General features: G+C 46.9%; 1 protein-coding gene across 7 annotated transcripts in view; it reads right to left on the bottom strand.

The window, feature by feature from the left end:
• ATP11A (ATPase phospholipid transporting 11A) overlaps positions 1 to 24,622 on the bottom strand; it is a 234,710-nt gene that overhangs the window by 103,475 nt on the left and 106,613 nt on the right. For all 7 annotated transcript variants that reach the window (XR_005585383.1, XR_005585384.1, XM_039490954.1 and 4 more), the window contains exon 2: positions 17,346 to 17,468. Coding sequence is in view for 5 of the 7 variants with exons in the window: in XM_039490954.1 (XP_039346888.1) it covers positions 17,346 to 17,468 (123 nt within the window). In the remaining 2 variants the exon portion in view is untranslated. The remainder of the gene's footprint in view (positions 1 to 17,345; positions 17,469 to 24,622) is intronic.

The raw sequence follows: 24,622 nt of genomic DNA, 5'->3' as shown, positions 1-24,622 counted from the left end.
GATTTCTGCCAGAGATTCTCTTCAGCACAAAAGCCGGCACACAGGAGCATTTGTCAGCAGACAAGAAGACATCAAGCCTGGTGAATTGGAAGTCATGAAATGGCCAAGTGATAGGGTGTAAGGGAGGAGGGAAGAGATTGATGGGTGATGCTGAAAAGGAGACCAGCTGGTAGCTGGGTTAGATAGAGGGAACTCAGCAACAGAAAGAGCAGTGCTTGGTGAAGATCAACTCAAGTGAATGACCATCCTGGGGAGTGGAAATGTGGAAACAGGACTGCAGGTCAAGTGAAGATGTGATGGTAAGGAAATGTTCAGGTAAGGGGTTGGATAGGTCATCTACATGGGGGCAAAATCACAAAGGGTGAGTGTGGGAGACTGTAAGGAAAGTGAGAGAGTGTGTCAGAAGTCAAAATCAGAGAGGTAGGCTGATGGGGAGGAGTTGAGTGAATGATAGACTGCAACATGAAGGGGAAGAAGAGTTGGATGCAGTGCTGTTCAAGAGAACCTGTGGGAAGGGGGGAGGGAGAGGTTGGAAATGGCAGAAATGGGAGAAGAGAAGCTCAACACCCCCACTATTGTTTGATCCAGCCAGGGGAAAGCCAGGAGAGGCCTTCATAAAAGAAGAAGGCAATCTCAGATGAAGGGATCCAGGAGCTGGAGGGAGGGAGATATGAGGACACTGTGTACGGCTGAGATCTTTTTAGAGATCGAGTAGGGGTTCCAGAGATAGCAAGAGAAAAGGAAGGGGAAGATGGGTAGTAGGTGGATGGGCGTGAGGTTAGGAATGGTGGCACAAGAGGGGAAAAGGTGATGGAGAGGATTTGTGTGACGGGAAGGCCAGGGTTGGGAAAATGTCACAAGAGGTGAGGAGGCAAAAGAGAATATGGATGTGGGATCTGAGATCTGGATCTGTATTGGTGGGAGACTGGGTAAGATGGGGATGGAGAAGGGAAGAAGAGCAAGGAGAGCTGGTGGGAACTTTATAAGGGTGAGGGTAACATGGACGGGGAAATGGAGCCAGTAGGGAAGAGGAGTAAGGGGGAAGAGGATGGTAAGTGCAATGATGCAGAAGAGAGATGCAGAGACAGGTGCATTGTGGAGATGAATGCCTGGCTGCGAAGATGGTGTCACCAGGAGGGCTTTGGCTTCCTGAACCACGGGATGCTATTACAGGAAGGACTGCTAGGCAGAGATGGCGTTCACCTTTCAAGGAGGGGAAATACCTTATTTGGATACAAACTGGCTAACCTAGTGAGGAGGGCTTTAAACTAGGTTCGACGGGGACAGGTGAGCAACATGGAGACCTGGGAGATGGGTCAGAAATAGGAGGGAGCGTGGACTATAATGGCAGAGAGAAAGGAGGGTCAGGGCAAAACTGGGAGGCAAGATCAAAACAGTATCTTAGATGCCTATATATAAATGCAAGAAGTATGGGTAATAATCAGGAAGAACTGGAAGTGCTAATAAACAAATACAACTATGACACTGTTGGCATCACCGAAACTTGGTGGGATAATACACGATTGGAATGTTGGCGTGGATGGGTACAGCTTGCTCAGGAAGGACAGACAGGGGAAAAAGGGAGGAGGTGTTGCCTTATACACCTCTACCTCAATATAACGCGACCCGAAACAACACGAATTCGGATATAATGCAGTAAAGCAGTTCTCCAGGGGGACAGGGCTGCCCACTCTGGTGGATCAAAGCAAGTTTGATATAATGCGGTTTCACCTATAACGCGGTAAGATTTTTTGGCTCTCGAGGACAGCGTTATATCGAGGTAGAGGTGTACATTAAAAATGTGCACACTTGGACTGAGGTGGAGATGGACATAGGAAATGGAAGTCTTGAGAGTCTCTGGGTTAGGCTAAAAGGGGTAAAACAACAAGGGTGATGTCATGCTAGGAGTCTACTACAGGCCACCTAACCAGGTGGATAAGGCTTTTTTAATCAACTAACAAAATCATCCAAAGTCCAAGATTTGGTGGCGATGGGGGACTTCAACTATCCAGATATATGTTGGGAAAATAACACAGCGGGGCACAGACTATCCAGTAAGTTCTTGGACTGCATTGCAGGCAACTTTTTATTTCGGAAGGTTGAAAAAGCTACTGGGGGGAAGCTGTTCTAGATTTGATTTTTAGCAAATAGGGAGGAACTCGTTGATAATTTGAAAGTGGAAGGCAGCTTGGGTGAAACTGACCATGAAATCATAGAGTTCACATTTCTAAGGAAGGATAGAAGGGAATACAGCAAAATAGAGAAAATGGATTTCAGGAAGGTGAATTTTGGTAAGCTCAGAGAGCTGATAGGTAAGGTCCCATGGGAATCAAGACTGAGGGGAAAAACAACTGAGGAGAATTTTCCAAGGGACACTATTGAGGGCCCAAAAGCAAGCTATTCCACTGGGTAGGAAAGATAGAAAATGTGGCAAAGACCACCTTGGCTTAACCATGAGGTCTTGCATGATCTAAAATATAAAAAGGAGTCATATAAAAAATGGAAACTAGGACAAATTACAAAGGATGAATATAGGCAAACAGCAGAGGAATGCAGGGGCAAGATTAGAAAGGCAAAGGCACAAAATGAGCTCAAACTAGCTACGGGAATAAAAGGAAAACAAAAAGACTTTTTATCAATACATTAGAAGCAAGAGGAAGACCAAGGACAGGGCAGGCCCACTGCTCAGTGAGGAGAGAGAAACAGTAACAGAAAACTTGGAAATGGCAGAGATGCTTAATGACTTCTTTGTTTCGGTCTTCACCGAGAAGTCTGAAGGAACACCTAACATAGTGAATGCTAATGGGAAGGGGATAGGTTTAGAAGAGAAAATAAAAAAAGAACAAGTTAAAAATGTCTTAGAAAAGTTAGATGCCTGCAAGTCACCAGGGCCTGATAAAATGCATCCTAGAATACTCAAGGAGCTAACAGAGGAGGTATCTGAGCCTCTAGCTATTATCTTTGGAAAATCATGGGAGACAGGAGAGATTCCAGAAGAATGGAAAAGGGCAAATATAGTGCCCATATACAAAAAGGGAAATAAAAACAACCCAGGAAACTACAGACCAGTTAGTTTAACTTCCGTGCCAGGAAAGATAATGGAGCAAGTAATTAAGGAAATCATCTGCAAACACTTGGAAGGTGGTAAGGTGATAGGGAATAGCCAGCATGGATTTGTAAAGAACAAATCATGTCAAACCAATCTGATAGCTTTCTTTGATACGATAACGAGTCTTGTGGATAAGGGAGAAGCGGTGCATGTGGTATATCTAGATTTTAGTAAGTCATTTGATATGGTCTCGCATCATATTCTTATAGATAAACTAGGCAAATACAACTTAGATGGGGCTACTACAAGGTGGGTGCATAACTGGCTCGATAACCGTACTCAGAGAGTAGTTATTAACGGTTCCCAATCCTGCTGGAAAGGTATAACAAGTGGGGTTCTGCAGGGGTCTGTTTTGGGACCGGCTCTGTTCAATATCTTCATCAACGACTTAGATATTGGCATAGAAAGTACGCTTATTAAGTTTGCAGATAATACCAAACTGGGAGGGATTGCAACTGCTTTGGAGGATAGGGTCATAATTCAAAATGATCTGGACAAATTGGAGAAATAGTCTGAGGTAAATAGGATGAAGTTTAATAAAGACAATTGCAAAGTGCTCCACTTAGGAAGGAACAATCAGTTTCACACATACAGAATGGGAAGAGACTGTCTAGGAAGGAGTACAGCAGAAAGGGATCTAGGGGTTATAGTGGACCACAAGCTAAATATGAGTCAACAGTGTGATGCTGTTGCAAAAAAAAGCAAACGTGATTCTGGGATGCATTAACAGGTGTGTTGTGAGCAAGACACGAGAAGTCATTCTTCCGCTCTACTCTGCACTGGTTAGGCCTCAACTGGAGTATTGTGTCCAGTTCTGGGCACCGCATTTCAAGAAAGATGTGGGGAAATTGGAGAGGGTCCAGAGAAGAGCAACAAGAATGATTAAAGTCTAGAGAACATGACCTATGAAGGAAGGCTGAAAGAATTGGGTTTGTTTAGTTTGGAAAAGAGAAGACAGAGGGGACATGATAGCAGTTTTCAGGTATCTAAAAGGGTGTCATAAGGAGGAGGGAGAAAACTTGTTCACCTTGGCCTCTAAGGATAGAACAAGAAGCAACGGGCTCAAACTGCAGCAAGGGAGGTTTAGGTCGGACATCAGGAAAAAGTTCCTAACTGTCAGGGTGGTTAAACACTGGAATAAATTGCCTAGGGAGGTTGTGGAATCTCCATCTCTGGAGGTATTTAAGAGTAGGTTAGATAAATGTCTATCACGGATGGTCTAGACAGTATTTGGTCCTGCCATGGCAGGGGACTGGACTCAATGACCTCTCGAGGTCCCTTCCAGTCCTAGAATCTATAAATTTATGAATCTAAGAGCCATGGGTAATTGGAAGATGGACAAGATTACAAAAAGGTGTTATCTTGTTTTGAAATTGTCAGATGAAGGAGCTACAATTACAGGTGTATTAGATTATCTGGGATTCTGATTTTCTGTTTAAAATTAAATAGAAAAAAAACGGATTGAGAAATAAAACCAGAGTGACAAGTTTCCAGCTAAGTTCAAGTCCTGTTCATACTTTTGAGTTAAACTCAGCCTGCATCACTTTGCTTTTTGTGCTTTCAGCAGCACATTTGGTTGCACATAGCAACACAGTGGTAAATGGTGATTCTTTTATATGTGGTTACACTCAGAATGGGAATGTAGACTGCAAAAATAACTGAGACTTCAAAAAAGCTTGTTTTTATTTCATTGCTAACAAAACACCAATTTCTAATCAAATCTGTGAAATCACAATTCAAATAAACCTATAAAAATTTCTAGTCTGTTACAAGGCTCTAATGTAGCTACAAACACAGAAAATGAATAAAAATAAAAACTGAAAATCAAAGTCTACTGCAACCAAGTGTAATGTGAAGTTAAAATTCCAGTTAAGGACAAAGAGTAACGAAAATAGAGGAGAAAGTCACTGCTTGAAAAGAAGCGACTGATGCCAGTTCTGGTGATAATAGTTATAACCTGCTGAGGACTGAAAGTGATGAGGAGGCAGCGATGGGGGCATTCAGTTAGATTAATAAAATGATATATCAGAGACTGGGGGGAGAATATAAATCTTTCTCCACCTTTGCAGCTCTTATCTTTAGTCTTTTCATCTCTTAGGTGACATTTTTAAAGAGAGGAGAGCAAGAAGATTTATTACCAACTCTTTAGTAACACTTAAAGAGGAGGGATTGCTAAAGAGAGGTTCTTTGGATTCCTGATCTCTGTTGTTGTAATCTTTGGTCACTGTTTCTCTGCAAGTGGCAAAATCTGCAGCTAAGTCATATATTCAAAAATGTAGTCTCAGGTAGGCCACCCGAGTTTTACTTGAAACTCTATTTTCTACTATTTAAGCACTAAAACCTGAATACAGAACAGGAGTACTTGTGGCACCTTAGAGACTAACAAATTTATTTCAGCATAAGCTTTTGTGGGCTACAGCTCACTTCTTCGGATGCATAGAATGGAACTCACAGACAGAAGATATTTATACATACAGAGAACATGAAAAAGTGGAAGGATGCATACCAACTAAGAGGCCAATCAATTGAGATGAGCTAGCAGCAGCAGGAGGAAAAAAACCTTTGAAGTGATAATCAAGATGACCCATAGATGGTGGGAGGAGAACTTAACATGGGGAAATAGATTCAATTAGTGTAATGACCCAACCATTCCCAATCTCTGTTTAAACCTAAGTTAATTGTATCTAATTTGCATATTAATTCGAGTTCAGCAGTCTCTCTTTGGAGTCTGTTTCTGAAGTTTTTTTGTTGCGAAATTGCCACCTTCAAGTCTGTCACTGAGCAGTTAGAGCGGTTGAAGAGTTCTCCCACTGGTTTTTGAATGTTATGATTCCTGATGTCAGATTTGTGTCTGTTTATTCTTTTGCGTAGAGACTGTCCGGTATGGCCAATGTACATGGCAGAGGGACATTGCTGGCACATGATGGCATATATCACGTTGGTAGATGTGCCGGTGAACTAGCCCCTGATGGCATGGCTGATGTGGTTAGGTCCTATGATGGTGTCACTTGAATAGATATGTGGACAGAGCTTTGTTGCAAGGATAGGTCCCTGGGTTAGTGTTTATGTTGTATGATGTGCGGTTGCTGGTGAGTATTTGCTTCAGGTTGGGAAGCTGTCTGTAAGCGAGGACTGGTCTGTCTCCCAAGATCTGTGAGAGTGAGGGATCATCTTTCAGGATAGGTTGTAGATCTTTGATGATGCGCTGGACAGGCCCAACAAAGAAAATAACAGAATGCCACTAGCCATCACCTTCAGCCCCCAACTAAAACCTCTCCAGCGCAACATCAAATATATGATATTTAATTTTTTGGCACATAATCCCCCCAGGAGTAATAGAATCCTTTTGATGACAGCTGATTCCTCAACTTCCCACAGCCCATTTGTCCAAGCAGCTACCACCCCATCCTCATCTTTTTCCAAATTTCTCCTACTTCACACAATCAGATTCTAACCTCTCCCAATCTTACTGGATTCTTCCTGCTGCCTCCTATAACTATTTATATACCCATTCACCCACGTGCCCAAGAATCTCCAGGCTGTTGTGCCACCCTCAACCCTGTGATCTCTCTTTCTAACCCTGTAATGGTAAACTTCCAGCCACATCCTGAATTTTAGCCACCACCATGGTGGATTCAATCTCTTTTTATTTATTAAATTTTTCAAATAATTTTTTCTTATAACAAGCCAAAGAAATGCTAGGTACCAACATCTAAAATAAGTATAACTATATGTCAGAAAAGACCAAGATATTTAAACAATATTTGGATTCCTACATATTAACAGCAATATTCCCAGCACATGGATTTTTATGACACAAACAAAATGTAAAGAAAATGTTTACAATTTCTTACGTAAGGTTCCCATGTTGCCAAAATAGCAAATGACATTTTCTTTTTTTTAAACAAGATGTCTGCCTTCAGCAGAATAGCTCAAATGCCAGCTGCAATTATACAGTTTATATTCAATATACTTTATCCATAAAGAGAAAGTGGTTCTGTTTTCAGAACTTCTGAATTTACACTTTTCAGAAATGGAACTTGTCAAATGAAGTTTTGTCAAAGTAGAAAGCAGGCTGCAACAGCTATAGTGAAGGTTGCATAACAATTTCCATTGCAATCCATAATTTTCTGACTTTCAACTTTCAGTCTCAGTTCTGCTTCGTCTCGGCTCAACTGAATTTTTTTTGTATAGTTTGAGCAAAAATGGACTACTGTTTTGAAATGAGGGCAACAGTTTGGGAGAAAAACAGACTATTGAAAAAAAATCCTACTAGTTAATTTTGAATATCCTTATAATCTAAACAGTTGGGAGTTCTTACTTGCCAAGAAAATAATCTTCACAGAGAACACTGTTGCAGTTCACATCTTTATTCTGGAAGATGTATTTCAAATGCTCACCACTTGGACAAGTCAAAATCACATACCGAACATATGCAGTAGAGATTTTCTGCCAAAAATTTTAAGCCCACCTATAGAAGGGTGCACTGCCAATCTAGTAAATACGCATGCACAGTTAAATTAAGTACCCACTGAACTGCTCATTCTTAAATTTATGCGAACTAGCCAGGATGCATTTTTCAAATGTTGGGGGAGACACACCAAAATGCTGCCCACAATCAAAAGAAATGTGCACAGACAGGGCTTGGAGATCCCACCTCTTCCTCCAATATTTTATGTCTGTGCTTCACAAACCTTCTTAGGGTATGTCTACACTACAAGAGTAGTTTGATTTAACTTAGGTCGAATTTGTGGATTCGACCTTATGAATTCGAATTTGTGTATCCACACTAAGGACACTAATTCGACTTTGTGAGTCCACACTAACGGGGCAAGCGTCGACATTGGAAGCGGTGCATTCTGGGCAGCTATCCCACAGTTCCCGCAGTCCCCGCTTCCCATTGGAATGCTGGGTAGAGCCCCCAATGCCTGCTGGGGGAAAAATGTGTCGAGGGTGGTTTTGTGTAACTGTCGTCATTCAACCGTCACTCCCGCCCTCTCTCCCTGAAAGCGCCAGCGGGAAATCTGTTACCGCACTTTTCTGGTCAGTGACAGCGCGGACGCCACAGCACTGCGAGCATGGAGCCCACTGCGATCATCGCTGCACTTATGGCCGTTGTCAACTCCTCGCACCTTATTGTCCACCTCTTCCACAGTCAGCTGCTGAGAAATCGGGCGAGGAGGCTCCGGCAGCGCGGTGAGGACATGAAGTGTCAGAGTGGCACAGACCTCTCACAAAGCACGGGATCTCGATCCGTGGAGATCATGGTGGCAATGGGTCACGTTCATGCTATGGGACGGCGATTCTGGGCCCGGGAAACAAGCATGGACTGGTGGGACCGCATAGTGCTGCAGGTCTGGGATGAATCACAGTGGCTGCGAAACTTCAGGATGCGTAAGGGCACTTTCCTTGAACTGTGTGACTTGCTGGCCCCTGCCCTGAAGCGCCAGGACACCCGGATGCGAGCAGCCCTGACTGTGCAGAAGCGAGTGGCCATAGCCCTCTGGAAACTTGCCACGCCAGACAGCTACCGGTCAGTAGCGAACCACTTTGGCGTGGGCAAATCTACCGTGGGGGTTGCTGTGATGCAAGTAGCCCACGCAATCGTTGACCTACTGCTCTCAAAGGTAGTGACCCTGGGAAACATCCAGGTCGTCATAGATGGCTTCGCCGCGATGGGATTCCCAAACTGCGGTGGGGCTATAGATGGCACTCACATCCCTATCCTGGGACCGGCCCACCAGGCCAGCCAGTATATTAACCGAAAGGGCTACTTTTCAATGGTGCTGCAAGCACTGGTGGACCATAGGGGACGTTTTACCAACATCTACGTCGGGTGGCCGGGCAAGGTTCATGACGCGCATGTTTTCAGGAACTCTGGTCTGTTTAGACGCCTGCAGGAAGGTAGTTTCTTCCCGGACCACAAAATAAGTGTTGGGGATGTGGAGATGCCTACAGTGATCCTCGGGGACCCAGCCTACCCGCTAATGCCCTGGCTCATGAAGCCCTATACAGGCGCCCTGGACAGTAACAAGGAGCTCTTCAACTACCGGCTGAGCAAGTGCAGAATGGTGGTGGAGTGTGCTTTCGGACGTCTCAAGGGGAGATGAAGGAGCTTACTGACTCGCTCGGATCTCAGCGAAACCAACATCCCCATTGTTATTGCAGCTTGCTGTGTGCTCCACAATCTCTGTGAGAGCAAGGGGGAGACCTTTATGGCGGGATGGGAGGTTGAGGCAAATCGCCAGGCTGCTGTTACGCTCAGCCAGACACCCGTGCGATTAGAAGAGCCCAGCGGGAAGCGCTGTGCATCTGGGAGGCTTTGAAAGCTAGGTTCCTCAGAAAGCAGGGTAACCTATGACTGTCCAGTCTCTTTACAGAGAAGCTGAACCTGCCCCTGTTTCAGTTACTATTCACTTTTTTCAGCGGTTACATACCCCGTTCACCAGGTTTCCCCCCTTCCAACAGACGGTTAAAAATAAAGTTATTGGAACATTTTTAATTAACAAAGTTTTCTTTACTAACGAATTCACGTTAAAGGGTTCAAACAGGGACGCAGACTGTGGTGGGTACGGTGTGCAGTGATGTACAGACCGCTTCTACACTCGAGGACTGACAGGCTCCTGCTCCTACAGCGGTCTCTGGGGGGAGGACGGTTACAGGAGGGTGTGCAGGAAGGGGTGGGTTTGCAGGAAGGGGTGAGGGGTGTGGGAAGGGTGAGTAGGTGTAGGGGGATGATGGCTCTGGCTGGGGCTCAGGGCATCGGAGAGGTTCATGGCTAGGGTGGAAGGGCATGGTAAGGGCAGCCTGCCTTGCCATTTGTGGATGCCAGGCGCTCGGACCCTGGGGCAGCATACACCTCCCAGACTGACCTGGGGCAGCAGACACCTCCCAGAGTGACCCGGGTGCCTAGTGACTGCACTCTGTGTGTGACCTGCTGTTGATCCTGCCCCCATGTCTGTACCCTGGTAATGGTGGCTGTCCTATGCAATTAATAAACCCCTATCTCCCCTTCACACAAAGTCTTCTGCAAAGAAACATGACAGAAACAGTAATGAACAGCAAACTATTTTTAATACTCAACTACACAGTTGGGGGATGAAACTGGGATTTGGGATTGGGTGAGCCAGGAAGGGAAGCAATTCTCATACTTTAGGGAATGAGAGCTGTTTGGTACATGAGCGCTCTGCTGGGGTGGAGTGACAGTTTTCACGGCCCCTAGCGCCCCTCCTTCTTGTGATTTTGGGTGAGGGGGGGACAGGACTTTGTGGCGGGGGAGGGCGGTTGCAGATACAGTTCAGGGGGGCTCTCTGCTCCTGCCTGCGGTCCTGCAGAACATCCACAAGGCGCCGGAGTGTGTCCGTTTGCTCCCTCATTAGTCCAAGCAACATCTCGTCCCGAGTCTTTTTCTTTCGCCGCCTAATCTGCGCCAGCCTCTGTGAGGGGGATGCCGGGGCAGTTCGGGAAAGAGCTGCAGCTGTGTGATGGGAAAAAGGAAGTGATTTCCTTGCAAAGATACATGTTTGCGAACACTGAACACAGTCTACTCAGTTTCTGTGAACAAGACCATACAGGGCACCTAATCTCATGTGCTCTCAGGACAAGTTCGAATTTTCGGCATTCGCTTTCATTGCCTGGGGTCTTACACTGGAGATCGGACAAGCAGGGCAGGACAGCAGAATCCGTGTAGCAGCCAGGCCTGGTAAGCCGTAAACTTTAGGCTGCTTAACAGTTAATGGATAGCAGTGTCCTCCTGCTGCAGGCAATCTGGAAAGCATAAAGTCTGACCCTGTTCCAGCCCCTCGCGGCTGTCCCCGGGAAAGATCCCTGTATGCTTTTCCTCTGCAGCCTCCACCACGTGGCTGTTAAACGACAGTCATTGTTATGCAAAGGAAAAGTCAAGCATTCACAATAGTAACATTACAGTAATTCCCCTAATTAGATGCAGCAGTCGCCGAGCGAGATCACCCTGAGGCGGGTCACTAGGAGAGACAGAGAGCGCATGCTGCATGAATCCCTGCACAGACCAGGGCCCTATGCTGCCATGCTGGTCGAGGCAATGCTCCCACTGTACCTCAGGATGGCCTGGCGCGGAAGAGTGTGCTTCCATGGAGCATCCAATAAGGCACCTCTCCCCAGGAACCTCCTGCGGAGGCTTTTCGAGTACCTCTACGAGAGCTTCGTGGAACTGTCCCAAGAGGATTTCTGTTCGATCCTTATATGTATTGACCTTCTTTTCATATAGTTTTTATTCCTGTTTTTTAAAAAATAAATGTTTACATGTTTATAGCACTTACCGACTGATCCTTCCCCTGATTCAGAGTCCGGGTTAACGGCCAGGGAGGGTTGGTAGGGGATCTCTGTGAGGGTGATGAAGAGATCCTGGCTGTCGGGGAAAGCAGTATTGTAAGCGCTGTCGCCTGCCTCGTCCTCCACAAACCCTTCCTCATCTTCCCCATCGGCGAACATCGCTGAGAAACTGCCCGTCGACACTATCCCATCCTCAGAGTCCACGGTCACTGGTGGGGCAGTGGTGGCAGACCCACCGAGAATGGCATGCAGTGCCTCGTAGAAGCGGCATGTCTGGGGCTGGGCTCCGGAGCGTCCGTTTGCCGCTTTGATTTTTTGGTAGCCTTGTCTCAGGTCCTTGATTTTCACGCGGCACTGCGTTGCATCCCGGCTGTATCCTCTGAGTGCCATGGCTTTGGAGACCTTCTCGTAGGTCTTTGCATTCCGTTTTTTGGAGCGCAGCGCCGAAAGCACAGACTCATCGCCCCACACAGCGATCAGATCCAAGACTTCCCGGTCAGTCCATGCTGGGGCCCTCTTTCTACTCTGAGGGCTTGGCTACACTTACAAATTTGCAGCGCTGCAGCAGGGTGTGAAAACACACCCTCTGCAGCGCTGCAAATTGCGGCGCTACAAAGCGCCAGTGTAGTCAAAGCCCCAGCGCTGGGAGCCGCGCTCCCAGCGCTGTCCGTTATTCCCCACAGGGAGGTGGAGTACGGACAGCGCTGGGAGAGTTTTCTCCCAGCGCTGGCGCTTTGACTACACTTAGCACTTCAAAGCGCTGCCGCGGCAGCGCTTTGAAATGCAAGTGTAGCCAAAGCCTGAGATTGCATGGACTCCTCTGCTGGAGAGCTCTGCATCGCTGCCAGTGCTGCTGAGCTTGCCCCGATGTCCAACCAGGAATTGAGATTCAAACTGGCCAGACAGGAAAAGGAATTCAAATTTTCCCGGGGCTTTTCCTGTATGGCTGATCAGAACATCTGAGCTCGGACTGCTGTCCAGAGCGTCAACACAGTGGTGCACTGTGGGACAGCTCCCGGAGCTACTAAGTTCGATTTGCATCCACACCTAGCCTAATTCGACATAGCCATGTCGAATTTAGTGCTACTCCCCTCGTCGGGGTGGAGTACCGAATTCGAACTAAAAAGCCCTCTAGGTCGAATTAAATGGCTTCCTGGTGTGGACGGGTGCGTGGTTAATTCGAATTAACGCTGCTAAATTCGAATTAAAGTCCTAGTGTAGACCAGGCCTTAGAAAGTCCTCACGCTAACAATCAAAGAGGGACAACATCCACTGCTCCCATTTTTCTAGAAATCAGACATTAAGTGATTTGCCATACAGGAAGTTTGTGGCAGAACTGAACTCTGATCTTTAATGTGTTAGACTTACGTCTTAGCCCCCAAACTGAAGTGTCTGAAGCAATTTGTTTGAGACCTCTAAACTTAGCTATGCTACAAATAAAACTGAGCTAATAATGCCTTAGCAATTGTGTAAAGTGCTTTGCAAGAGACAAATAAAAATGTATGAATGTGCAAATATCTTAGCCGCATTTTAAAAAGCAAGTAACAAAGAACAAGTATCAAAGGGGTAGCCATATTAGTCTGGATCTGTAAAAGCAGCAAAGAGTTCTGTGGCACCTTTGTTAGTCTAACAAAGAACAGAGACTGTCTAGCCATCTGGAGGGCACAATGGTGGTTGATAAACAGTTTCCATTATAACTTACCTTAGCTTCCCACCAAACTGGTTAGTTCCAAGAATGGCTCCAAACCAACATGGGGAGCTGTCCAAATGTTTCTAAAAACCTTCCCCTGAGTCCTGCTTTATTCACAGAAGAACTCCTCTTCATAATAGGGAATGCACACAAAGCTGGAGTCGAGGAGTCCTGTGTTCCCTCCTCCTAAGGACCTTCATAACCCTCTGCACTTCACAGCCCTTTTTTTAACCTTTAAGTGAGGCTTGAATAGGCGTCCACTTGAAAAGTCTGGTTTTCAAAAGCTGCAGTTTGTCCCAGAAAGAGTCCTCACTGAGGATCAGAACATGACCTTGTTTCAGAAGAAAATTCATTTTATTTGACTAAGTTATGAAGGTCTGAAAACATCTACTGACCATGTGTAGTGCTGGCTTTTAGTGTACGTTCATTAAGTATGCTCCTAATACAGAATGAACTACACATGCATTCATCACTAGCTGCTCTCTTAGGTGCACACTTTTGAACACTGGCCACAAGTGACAATGGCATTAAGGAGAGGGTTATGATGAGCACCCTGCGAGATGGGAGGGTCCCAGAGTTCAGGCTCCAGCCTGAACCTGGAAATCTACAAAGCAATGAAACAGCCCCACAGCCCAAGGCCTGCGAGCCCAAGTCAGCTGGCACAGGCCAGTCATGACTGTCTAGTTGCTGTGTAGACATACCCTGCAATGGTGATAGGGTAACTGCACCTGTATCCCCTCTCCATGGTCCACTCCAGGAGTTCCCAGTCAGGTCTCCAGCCACATCTGTCTCCGGGCAGGGACCCTTGTCCCACTTCCTTCTGACCCAGGGTTTTAAGGCTGCACAGATCCCTGCCTTACACTGTGATAGCCTTAGCAAGCTAGTCTGCCTAAAGGCCAGAGTCTCCTTTTCTTTCTCACCAAAGGCTATAAATAATGTATCACCAGAAATTACAAGTTACCTCCTGGTACTTTATAAGGAAGCACATTTATTATTAAAATAAAAGCATTACAGAGGAAAAACTTTAAAAATAGAAGTCCCTGTACACATGCTAAAAGCTCACTAGAGGTCACCCACCAACCATATGGGGCCCTAGTAACCTAAAGTCATTCCACACCTTCCACATGGGTTGCCTCCCCTTGGTCTTGACTGTTTGCTGGATCAGAAGGAAGACACTGGATCAGTTCAAGCTCATCCTTTTATGCCAAAAGCCCTTTCTTTGTCCCCTAGTCTCTGGAAAACTCAGTATGAATAGTATATGCAAGCCACTTCAAGGAGGTGGTACCTCCCTAGACTTTTTCATGCTCAGTGATTCACCTTAATCATCTTCCACTGTTTTTAGTTCCTGGAGGTGCTGTGGTAACCCCCTTGCCCCCCATGTAGAGCACAATCATACATAAGCTATTCATAGATTTAATACAATATGATTCCCAAAGATACTTCATGTAATTGTAATATCTGTCACAGTGACATCTTAAAATTATTTACTGAGAACAGAGACCTCTTTAGCTACAAGAAAAGATAGATATTCATTGTGACTTTGAAGGTCTGAGATGACTCACAAATAACTAGTATCTTCAAAAAAACCTATAATTTAGTTTTAATGCAGAATGCAATTGAGGACTCATTTGCAGAACAAGGATATTTGGAGGACTTTCAAACTAGCTTAGGCTACATCTCCTAAGATCAACAGCTGTGTCAATATTTGGACGGTAATCCTTCAGGGAAAGCCCAGGTACTACAAGAAATGGTGGCAGTGGAGGTACAGTGATTCTACTCGAGGTAACATCTTCCAGCTGAGACATAAACAGAAGTTGTGAGCACTTGTGGTCACTGAAGACACAATTGCACATTTTGCTGGTGCTCTTCTGTCCACCTCAATTCCCTTCAGAGTGTCACTATGAGAACATATTTACTTAGCGCAGGGAATGAAGTTGCTGTATACTACAATTTCAGCATTCCACCCCAGAAATGTTAATTGTACACTACATAAGTGTAGAGTATATGTAATTTATTATATCCCCAAAAATGTTAAAAAGAACAATAAGGTTGTTAAAGTTGTGAAGTCAGACACTCTAATGTTCAGAAATGCTGGAACTGCCCATATAACCTTAGTTTGGTTTCCTTGTGCATATGCATTAAGATATGGTCTTTATTACAAGACCCTTCTGCCCCTGAACACCCAGCCTGTCCTAACCCACCTCGCCCCAAAGTCCTGCCTCTCTCTCTCCTCTCCACAACCTGCCCACTCTCCAGTTCCTGCCTCCTTGCTTCTTTCTCCTATCCACCCTCACATCCCCTAGCTCATGCCCCCCTCCCTTTTGCACCTTTATCCCCTTAGTCATGTTTTAGCATAAGATTATAAATTTGGCTAACAATAGTAACCGTACTGATACAATATTTTTAGACTTTTGTGAGGCATTTGACTTAGTATTGCATGCATATTATTTTGATAATAAAAAAGCATTTGACAAATTAATGAAGCAACATACTATGAGGATTTAAAACTGGTGAATAAATTTCAAAATGAGTAATCATCATTCCAGGAGGGGGACGAGTTTCTAGTGGGATCCTGCATAGATCTCTTCTTGGCCCAATATAATTTGCATATTTTTATTAATGAAGTACAAAAATTGCTGATTAGATGACAAAAAAAGGTGGAGTGATAAAGAGTGATAAGAACAGGACAGTTTTAAGCATGATCTGGATTGCTTGGTAAGATGGGCTCATTTGGAACAATAACCATTTTAATATCGCCAAATGCATGGTCATTAATTTAGGATCAACTAATGTAGATCACACTTGCAGGATGGCATAGGTGGTGGGTATAATAGGCCAGGGTGCCTCGGGGCTTCAGCTGGTCTGGGGCTCCTCTGGCTGAAGGGGGGGGGGCGGGCAGCATGTGCTCGGGCCTCCGGCTGGCCCAGGGCTCCTCCAGCCCGGGGAGGTGGCATCCAGGGCTCCTGGGGGGGGAGGGGAGGAGAACGGGTGCAGATGGAAGGGGCAGAGCTGGGGGCTAGCCTCCCTGAAGGGCATCTCCACCCGCCGCCCAGGCAGGATGGGGGACAATATCCTAGAATGCATCAACTCTGAAAGGGACTTATAGGGATCATAGCCATGGGCGGCAGGTATAATAGGCCGGGGAAGGCTTAGCCTTCCCTGGCGCTGCCGCCCACCCACCGCCAAACCCCTGGGCCCCATTACTTCCCCAAGGCCCCCACTGTCTGCTGCTGCTCCTGCCTGCCTGCCATGTCTCCTCCATTCCACCCCCACTCTGGAGAGCCCTGCTGCTCACAGTGTCCCTCTTCCTCGGGGATGGGGGAATGAGGAGAGACACAGAGAGTCAGCAGTGGGTGGGAGAGTAAAGAGGCTTGGCCAGGGAGGGGTGCTGGCCTGGCATTGGGGTGGGCCTGGCACTCAGGGGGCCAGTGGCTCACTGCAGGGCTGGGGGCCGGTGGCTCGGCTGGGGAATAGCCTTCAGGGGCAGTGGCTCAGCCGGGCACAGGCCCCGGGGCCGGACGTGTGTGTGTGTGTGTGTGTGTGTGTGCGTGCGTGCGCAGTGTGTTGGGCAGCTCAGCCCAGCAGCAGCTCGGAGGGGTTGGGGGCTCAGCCCGGTGTGGCTGGTGCAGGCCAGGGCTCCTCCGGTCGCGGGGACCCTCCTCAGGGCTTCTCCTGTTGGGGGGGAGTGTTTTGGGGCTGTGGTGTGCAGGCATCGGGGCCTTGGGCGGAAGCGGGGGGCGGTGGGCTAGCCTCTCCAAAGCAGGGGTTCATCTGCTGCCCATAATCATAGCTTATACCAACTGAGCACAAGCTCCCAGTCCAATGCTGTAGCTAAGAAAGCTAACACTATTCTTGGATATGTAGCAGGGGAATAGAAAGTAAGAGAAGGAAGATTTATTCCTCCATTTTTCCCCAACTTGTCTGCACACTAATATTTGTCTTTTTTTTTTAAATAAAAAAGACCACATTTTTGATGAATCACGTGGAGTCATATTACTGGCTTAATGTACATCACTGATATTAACACAGAATGAATCATTTTATTCCCCTTCAAGCCAGAGGCAATTTGGTGAAGGAAACTTGCAGCGCTTTTCATTTTACCTTTTCCAGAAGCTGTCACAGTAAAGATGATGATGAATTAAGAAGCAAAAAAGATTTTTGTGGTAACAAAAAATGAACAGAATAAAGCAGAAAATGACGTGTTTTCTAACACTGAACGAAAGGAAATACTTCTACCTTTGATGAGACTATCCTGTTATCTGGATACCTCTGTGGAATGTATGCTTCAGTGCCTGAAGGAGGTTCACGATGCCCAACATAAATAGTCCGATTGTCCACCCAATTCTCTTCCCCAGCACACTGCAAAAGGAAGAAAGAAAGAGTCATCCTCAGTTCACCCAGTATTTCTGTATAAAAATAGTCAAACTGAGTCGGCTAGTCCTGTCATTTTTCAACACAGATGCCATGTTCACACAGTCATCAATGTATTGTCCCTAAATCTCTGCCTATAGTCCTCCCAAAAACCCTAAATGACAAATAGGAGAAAGCTATCAAAACTCTGCCTTTAATTGTCTTCAGTAATGTTTTCCCCCATAACAATAAGGGAACATCCTTGAAACGCTAGCCCAGGGGTCGGCAACCTCTGGCACGCGGCTCACCAGGGTAAGCACCTGGGTGGGCCGGGCCAGTTTGTTTACCTGCCGCGTCGGTAGGTTCGGCTGATCGCGGCTCCCACTCAGCGTGGTTCGCCGTCCCAGGCCAATGGGGGCAGCAGGAAGCACAGTGGGCCGAGGGACGTACTGGCCTTGGCTTCCTGCCGCCCCCATTGGCCTGGGCCGGCAACCCGCGGCCGGTGGGAGCCACGGTCCGCCGAATCTGCCGACCCCTGCGCTAGCCTTTGAAACAAAAGAAGAGACGGTTTACAATTTTGCCATTAAATCAGGTTTAAAAAAAAGTTTCCACATGGCCAGTGCTCATCTCACTACTCTGATAAAATTACTGATAATATTAACATTTCATTCATATGACAAGAACAATCTGGATTGGATGAATAGCCAGCTACAGCTCCATTTTTACCCAACACTAAAGCAAATATAATAGAAAAGTGCTTTACTTTTTACACAGAACCCACCCTGAATTACTGTCTGAAATACTAGTAATGGTGAATCCCACAGGCAGCAAGCCACAGTAGCATATCTAGAAGTCCCAGAATATTTTCCATAATCCAGACACTGGGGCTATGCTGTACACCAGGGCAGTGCATTAGCTTTTCATCTTTGAATATACTATCTGGGTTCAAAGCCTATGATCGTGAAAAGAAAGGAGTATGAGTGGGGCCCACATTTAGTCCCTACGCACCCACATCACAAAGCTTCTATATAATTGGTTCAAATTAGCATTTATGTATTCACAGTTTTTAAGAACTACTGTCTGAGGACACAGATCCCTTTCCCTTGGGATTATGATTTGTGGGGTTGGAGCAGAGAGTTAAGAATAGAAAGTACTTGTCTCTTAGGAAAAAAATAACTTTTAGTAGTTCCCACATATCATATCTAAAATTTATCCTAAAGCACCAACTCTTCAGTATTTGCACAGGGTGTAGTATTTGTTATCTTTAGGTAGGAGTTTCACTGTATTGTAAGTGCCACTGGATTAAGTTTACATTTATTTATGTAAAGAGTTTCAATCTGTTTTAAACACAAATACTGCCTTATATTGAAATGTTGTATTTTATACATACTTGTGTTTAGCATATGAGAACATTAGCTCTCCTCTGCCTCCTCAATAACCCCAGAATTCTGAAAATAGAATTTTATTCTCACATTTAAGCAAAAGAGACTTGCCCTTAGACTGCCTACACTTAGCCTTCCCTGTAGACTTGCCTACATTGGTTCACTAGCACAGCAAGTTAATGACTTAAATACTACATTTATATTAAGAAAAACTTTCAGTTCAACAGTTTGTTAATGCAGCATTACAAAAAAGGAAAGAAAAACCTGAAGTAGTTGTGTGTAGAAAAATCAGTAAATGTCTAATTGCAAATGTGTAGATTTGAAGTGAAAAGTTTAAGACTATGAAAATTTAATCTATGAACCATTAAGTTTTAATTGTACCTTTATATAATTAATCTATACATTTCAATATGTGTGTACCGGAAACAGTCAACAAAAAAGTTACATCAGTATTCATTCTTGAAATCATACAAACATATGAAGAGATGGCACTCAGATACCAAAATAGTGAGTTTGGTATACAAAACTAAAGAAGATAAAAAGATAAGAAGAGAAAGTGTTTCTTGGCATTTTTGTCATCCTATTCTTCTATTTCTATCCTACTCAGTACATTGAGAGGGACATCTTAAGAATAACTACTTTGACAGTGTATTTACAGATGAAAAGACTGTAGAAATGAAGACTACCCTCAAGACAGAGGAAGACCATGATCCTGAGAAGTACTGTGTACCTGCAACTCCTATTGACTTCAAATAGATATTGTAGGTGCTCAGCATCTTTTAAAATCAAGCCCCAAATGTGTGGATCTAAAAACATTTAGCACATCCCTTTTGAAAAGTGCAATAAGGGGAAGGGAAGAACGTTTAATTGCCAACAAGTCTAATCCTCCAACAAGTCAACTCCCTGTGTCTTTAATGTGAGTTGCCACAATTTAAAAAGCTTGTTGCCATTCCAAATATTCAACCCTAGTATAGCTATAGTTCATACCACTTCCCCCAATCAGGTACCCAGGATTTTGTGGCAAGTCAAATAATTTTGAGGGAAAAGAAAATTGTACTGAAAACATTTCTGTATTGTACTGAGCTTCTGTGGCAACAGAAACAAATATCTAGGTTCAAAAAAATGTATGTTGTGGCAAACCCAGGCCAAATGGCTACAAAAGGGGGGGGCGGGTAGGAATTAGTCCCAGGGGGATTAAAAGGCTTCTCCCTATCAATTGAGGAGAAACAGCTGTGAGAAATTAGGTTCAGCTGGAACAGGGGTTATCAGGGAACTAATTTGGTTCAGCTGGCCCCAATTGCTGGTGACCTTTTTAAACCCTCCCTGGCAGGGAAACAGGGGGGGGGTGAGAGAAGCAGAGAAGTTGCCAGCAAATAGGTGCAGCAAGGCTCTGCCCTCTTCCAGCAAAGAAGACTGCACTCTGTCCCCAGAAGGGGAGTAAAACAGCAAGGGGCTGACTGAGAGGAGGATCAGCCAGATCCTGCGTGACTGGGAAGGCTTTTACTTTGCCCACGCCTGTGTCTCCAAGGCAAAAAGGGACTGAGCCAGCTGAGGAGAAGCAGGTACTTTGCCACACATGGTGTCAGGGGTGGGATGTGATAGAGAGTGTGGCTCTGTGGCAAGCCACCTCAGGGCAAGGTAAATCACAAAAAAAAAAAGGAGGACGTAGTGAAGGCGCTGTTACAGGCCACTGCGGCCCAGCAAGAGGCTACCAGGGTACAGGCGGCAGCCCAGCAAGAGTCAGTACGTGTCCAACAGGAGACCAACCAGCTGCTGATGAACCAGGCGGCCCAAGATCGAGCCACCCTGAATGAAGTAGTGAACCAGCTGAAAGCCCTGGCCACGCTGACGCGCGGGGCCCAGGGGACCCGGCTGCTACGGGCTAGCAACTATTTACAGAAGATGACTACAGATGACGATATAGAGGCATATCTCCTAGCATTCGAGAGGACGGCACTGCGGGAGGCCTGGCCCCAAGACCAGTGGGCAGGCCTCCTGGCCCCATTCCTGTGTGGGGAGGCCCAGAAGGCCTACTTTGACTTGACCGCAGACGCAGCTATGGATTACCCCCAGCTGAAGGCGGAAATCCTGGCGAGGACAGGCGTGACGCCGGCCATAAGGGCCCAGCGCTTCCATGAGTGGAAATACCGGGATGACAAAGCACCAAGGTCCCAGCTATTTGACTTGATACACCTCGCCCGGAAGTGGCTTCGCCCTGAGACCCATGGGCCGGAGAAGGTAGTGGAACTTCTGGTATTGGACAGGTACATGAGGGGGTTGCCACCAGACATACGAGGGTGGGTCTGCCAAAATGATCCCTCCTCTTGTGATGAACTAGTTGCTCTCGTAGAGAGACACCTGGCAGCCCAAGAACTTTCTCGGACCACCGAGGAAGGGAGGCGCCAGAACCGGAGACCAGTCTCTGCGCTGAGGCCCCGGTTTGCCCTAACGCCAGGCCGGACAATGGAGAGGAGGAAGGAGGTGGGAGAGCAGCCGGCAGTCCCGGAGGGGCTGGAGGACTGGGGGAGAAAGACTCGGGGGATAAATTCCAGCAGCCCGAAAAATAGGGGGCTGCCCCAAGCGGGGTACCGATGCTATGCCTGTGGCGAATTGGGGCATATTGCTGCCCAGTGCCCAAATCTAGGAGAGCCTATGCAATGTGAACTGGGAGATATAGGGGGACTATGTGATCTAATAAATCTGGTTGGGGTTGCGATGGTCCCGCATATATACACTAGACCCGTTAAGATGAACGGTATAGAGACCACGGCATTAATTGACTCGGGAAGTGCAATCACATTAGTCTCGGGGAAGCTGGTCAGGCAGGACCAACTATCCCGGGCCAAATGCTCAGGAATATCCTGTGTGCATGGGGATGTCAACTATTATCCAACCATCCCCGTAAGCATAGAAGTTCTCGGAAACCCTACTAAGTTGACGGTGGGAGTAGTTCCGAAACTCCCTTACCCTGTCCTTATCGGACGAGATTTCCTGGGGTTTGATAGCCTACTCCCTGGGGACGAGGTAGAAGAAAATAATGACCCTGGGACCCAAGGTGTGGTCCAGATAGATGACCCTTCCCCAGCCTTCCATGAGTTTAGCCAGGATTTGTTCTCCCCGCCGGGGAAGCCCAGGAAGACTCGGAGGGAACGGAGGGCGGATAAAAGGAGGGGGACGAGGATCCTGACCCAGTACCAGAAGTCTACGCTGGCCGGGGAAAGAAAGGGCTCGGCTGACAGCGGGACTGGGTCGGCCATCAACAACCCTATCATTGGGCCTGGTTCCCCAGGGGCTGTCCCCGAAGGGGAGACGGAGGTAGACCACCCAGAATTTGGTCAAATGGGGACCGCACGTGGGAATTTTGGTCAGGATCAGGCCAATGATCCCATATACCACAATATTCATAAGGAAGTAGTCGAGGTAAATGGGGTCCCAGTGGAGGGGAGAGTTAAGGGCCCCGGGCCATATTATGTGATTAAGAAAGATCTGCTATATAGAGTAGTCTGGGTCCAAGAGCAAGTTATAGAACAACTCTTGGTCCCCCGAAAGCATCAGAGGGCGGTAATGGATCTGGCCCACAGTCATCTGTTCGGGGCCCATCTAGGGGTAGATAAGACCCTTGATCGGATCCTACAGAGGTTTTTTTGGCCTGGCATTTATGCGGCCGTCCGGCAATATTGTACCTCCTGTCCGGAATGCCAAATACATGGGCCCCGACCATACTTAAGGGCCCCTCTGGTACCTCTGCCAATTATCGAGGTTCCATTTGAGCGAATAGCTATGAACATTGTAGGGCCATTGGAGAAGTCAGCCCGGGGCCATCAGTACGTTCTGGTAGTGCTAGATTATGCCACCCGGTACCCCGAGGCCGTACCCCTACGGAATACCATGTCCAAGACCATAGCCAAAGAATTGGTCCAAATTTTTTCCAGAGTAGGAATACCTAAGGAGATCCTGATGGACCAAGGGACCCCCTTTGTGTCTAAACTGATGAAGGACCTATGTACCATGCTCCATATACGAACCCTTAGAACGTCGGTCTATCATCCCCAGACCGACGGCCTTGTTGAACATTTTAATAGGACATTGAAAAACATGTTACGGAAAGTGATTAGTCGTGATGGGAAAGACTGGGACGCCCTGCTGCCTTATGTACTGTTTGCTGTACGGGAGGTTCCTCAGGCTTCCACTGGATTCTCCCCCTTCGAGCTGTTATATGGTCGCCACCCCAGGGGCATACTGGACCTGGCTAAAGAAGACTGGGAAGAACAGCCGAACCTGGGGAGAAACGTTGTGGAACATGTGCTGGAGATGAAAGACAGAATAGCCCGAGTCGCTCCCCTTGTGCGCGAACACATGGAGAAGGCCCAAGGGGCACAACGGACGTACTACAATCGTCAAGCGAGGACCCGGAAGTTCCAGGTAGGGGACCGGGTGATGGTGCTCATACCCACAGCAGAGAGCAAGCTCCTGGCCAGGTGGCAGGGGCCATATGAGGTAATAGAAGCTATAGGAGAAGTCGACTATAAGGTCCGACAGCCAGGTCGCCGGAAGCTGGAGCAGATCTACCATGTAAATCTGTTGAAACCGTGGCAGGATAGAGAAGCTCTGGTGGTTGCGCTGGGGGCACCATCCCCTACAAGCAACCAGTCCGGACCTGGTGGGAATATCCTCGGAGTTGACTCCGGAACAACAGTCAGAAGTGATCAGCCTGATAGAACGCAACCAGGACGTGTTCTCGGAAAAACCAGGCAGGACGACTGAGGTTCACCATCACATCTTCACAGAGCCCGGAGTGAAGGTGAACATCAAGCCATACTGGATCCCGGAGGCCAAGAGAGAAGAGATTAGGAGAGAGGTCAGGAAGATGCTGGCCTTAGGAGTCATCGAAGAATCTCATAGTCAATGGTCCAGTCCCGTGGTTTTAGCGCCTAAGCCAGACGGCAGTACGAGGTTCTGCAATGACTTCCGCAAGCTGAATGAGATGTCCCGATTCGATGCATACCCTATACCCAGGATAGATGAGCTGATTGACCGATTGGGAAAGGCACGGTTTATGTCTACCCTTGACCTTACCAAGGGCTATTGGCAGATCCCCCTGGCCAAGGCCGACAAGGAGAAGACGGCCTTTGCAACTCCAGAAGGACTATATCAGTACACTGTTCTCCCCTTTGGGTTGCATGGGGCTCCCGCTACCTTCCAATGGCTAATGGACAAACTGTTACGACCCCATGGAAAGTATGCGGCAGCCTAACTCGACAACGTCATTATCTATAGCCCCGACTGGGAGACGCACGTGGAGAAGGTAGAAGCAGTCCTGGACACCCTGAGGAAGGCAGGACTGACTGCAAATCCGTCCAAATGTTCAATCGGGTTAGCTGAGGCCAAGTACCTTGGGTATATAGTGGGGAGGGGTGTGGTGAAGCCCCAACTCAACAAGTTAGAAGCTATACAAAAGTGGCCCCGACCACTCCAGAAAAAACAGGTCAGAGCATTCCTGGGACTAGTGGGGTACTATAGACGGTTCATTCCCCACTTCGCCACCAGGGCATGCCCATTAACAGACCTAACCAAAGCTTGGGGCCCAGACATAGTAAAATGGTCTGCTGCAGCGGAAGCCGCTTTTGCTGATCTGAGGACGGCCCTTTGCACAGACCCTGTACTAGTAGCTCCGGACTGGGGGAAGGAGTTTATCCTACAAACGGATGCCTCTGAAGTAGGGCTGGGGGTGGTGCTTTCACAAATGGTTGGAGATGACGAACACCCCATCCTCTTCCTCAG

Source organism: Mauremys reevesii, linkage group 1 (assembly GCF_016161935.1).
Source record: "Mauremys reevesii isolate NIE-2019 linkage group 1, ASM1616193v1, whole genome shotgun sequence".
NCBI classification, from domain to species: Eukaryota; Metazoa; Chordata; order Testudines; family Geoemydidae; genus Mauremys; species Mauremys reevesii.
The sequence above is the reverse complement of the archived record's forward strand: the minus strand, read 5'-3'. Positions and strand labels throughout refer to the sequence as shown.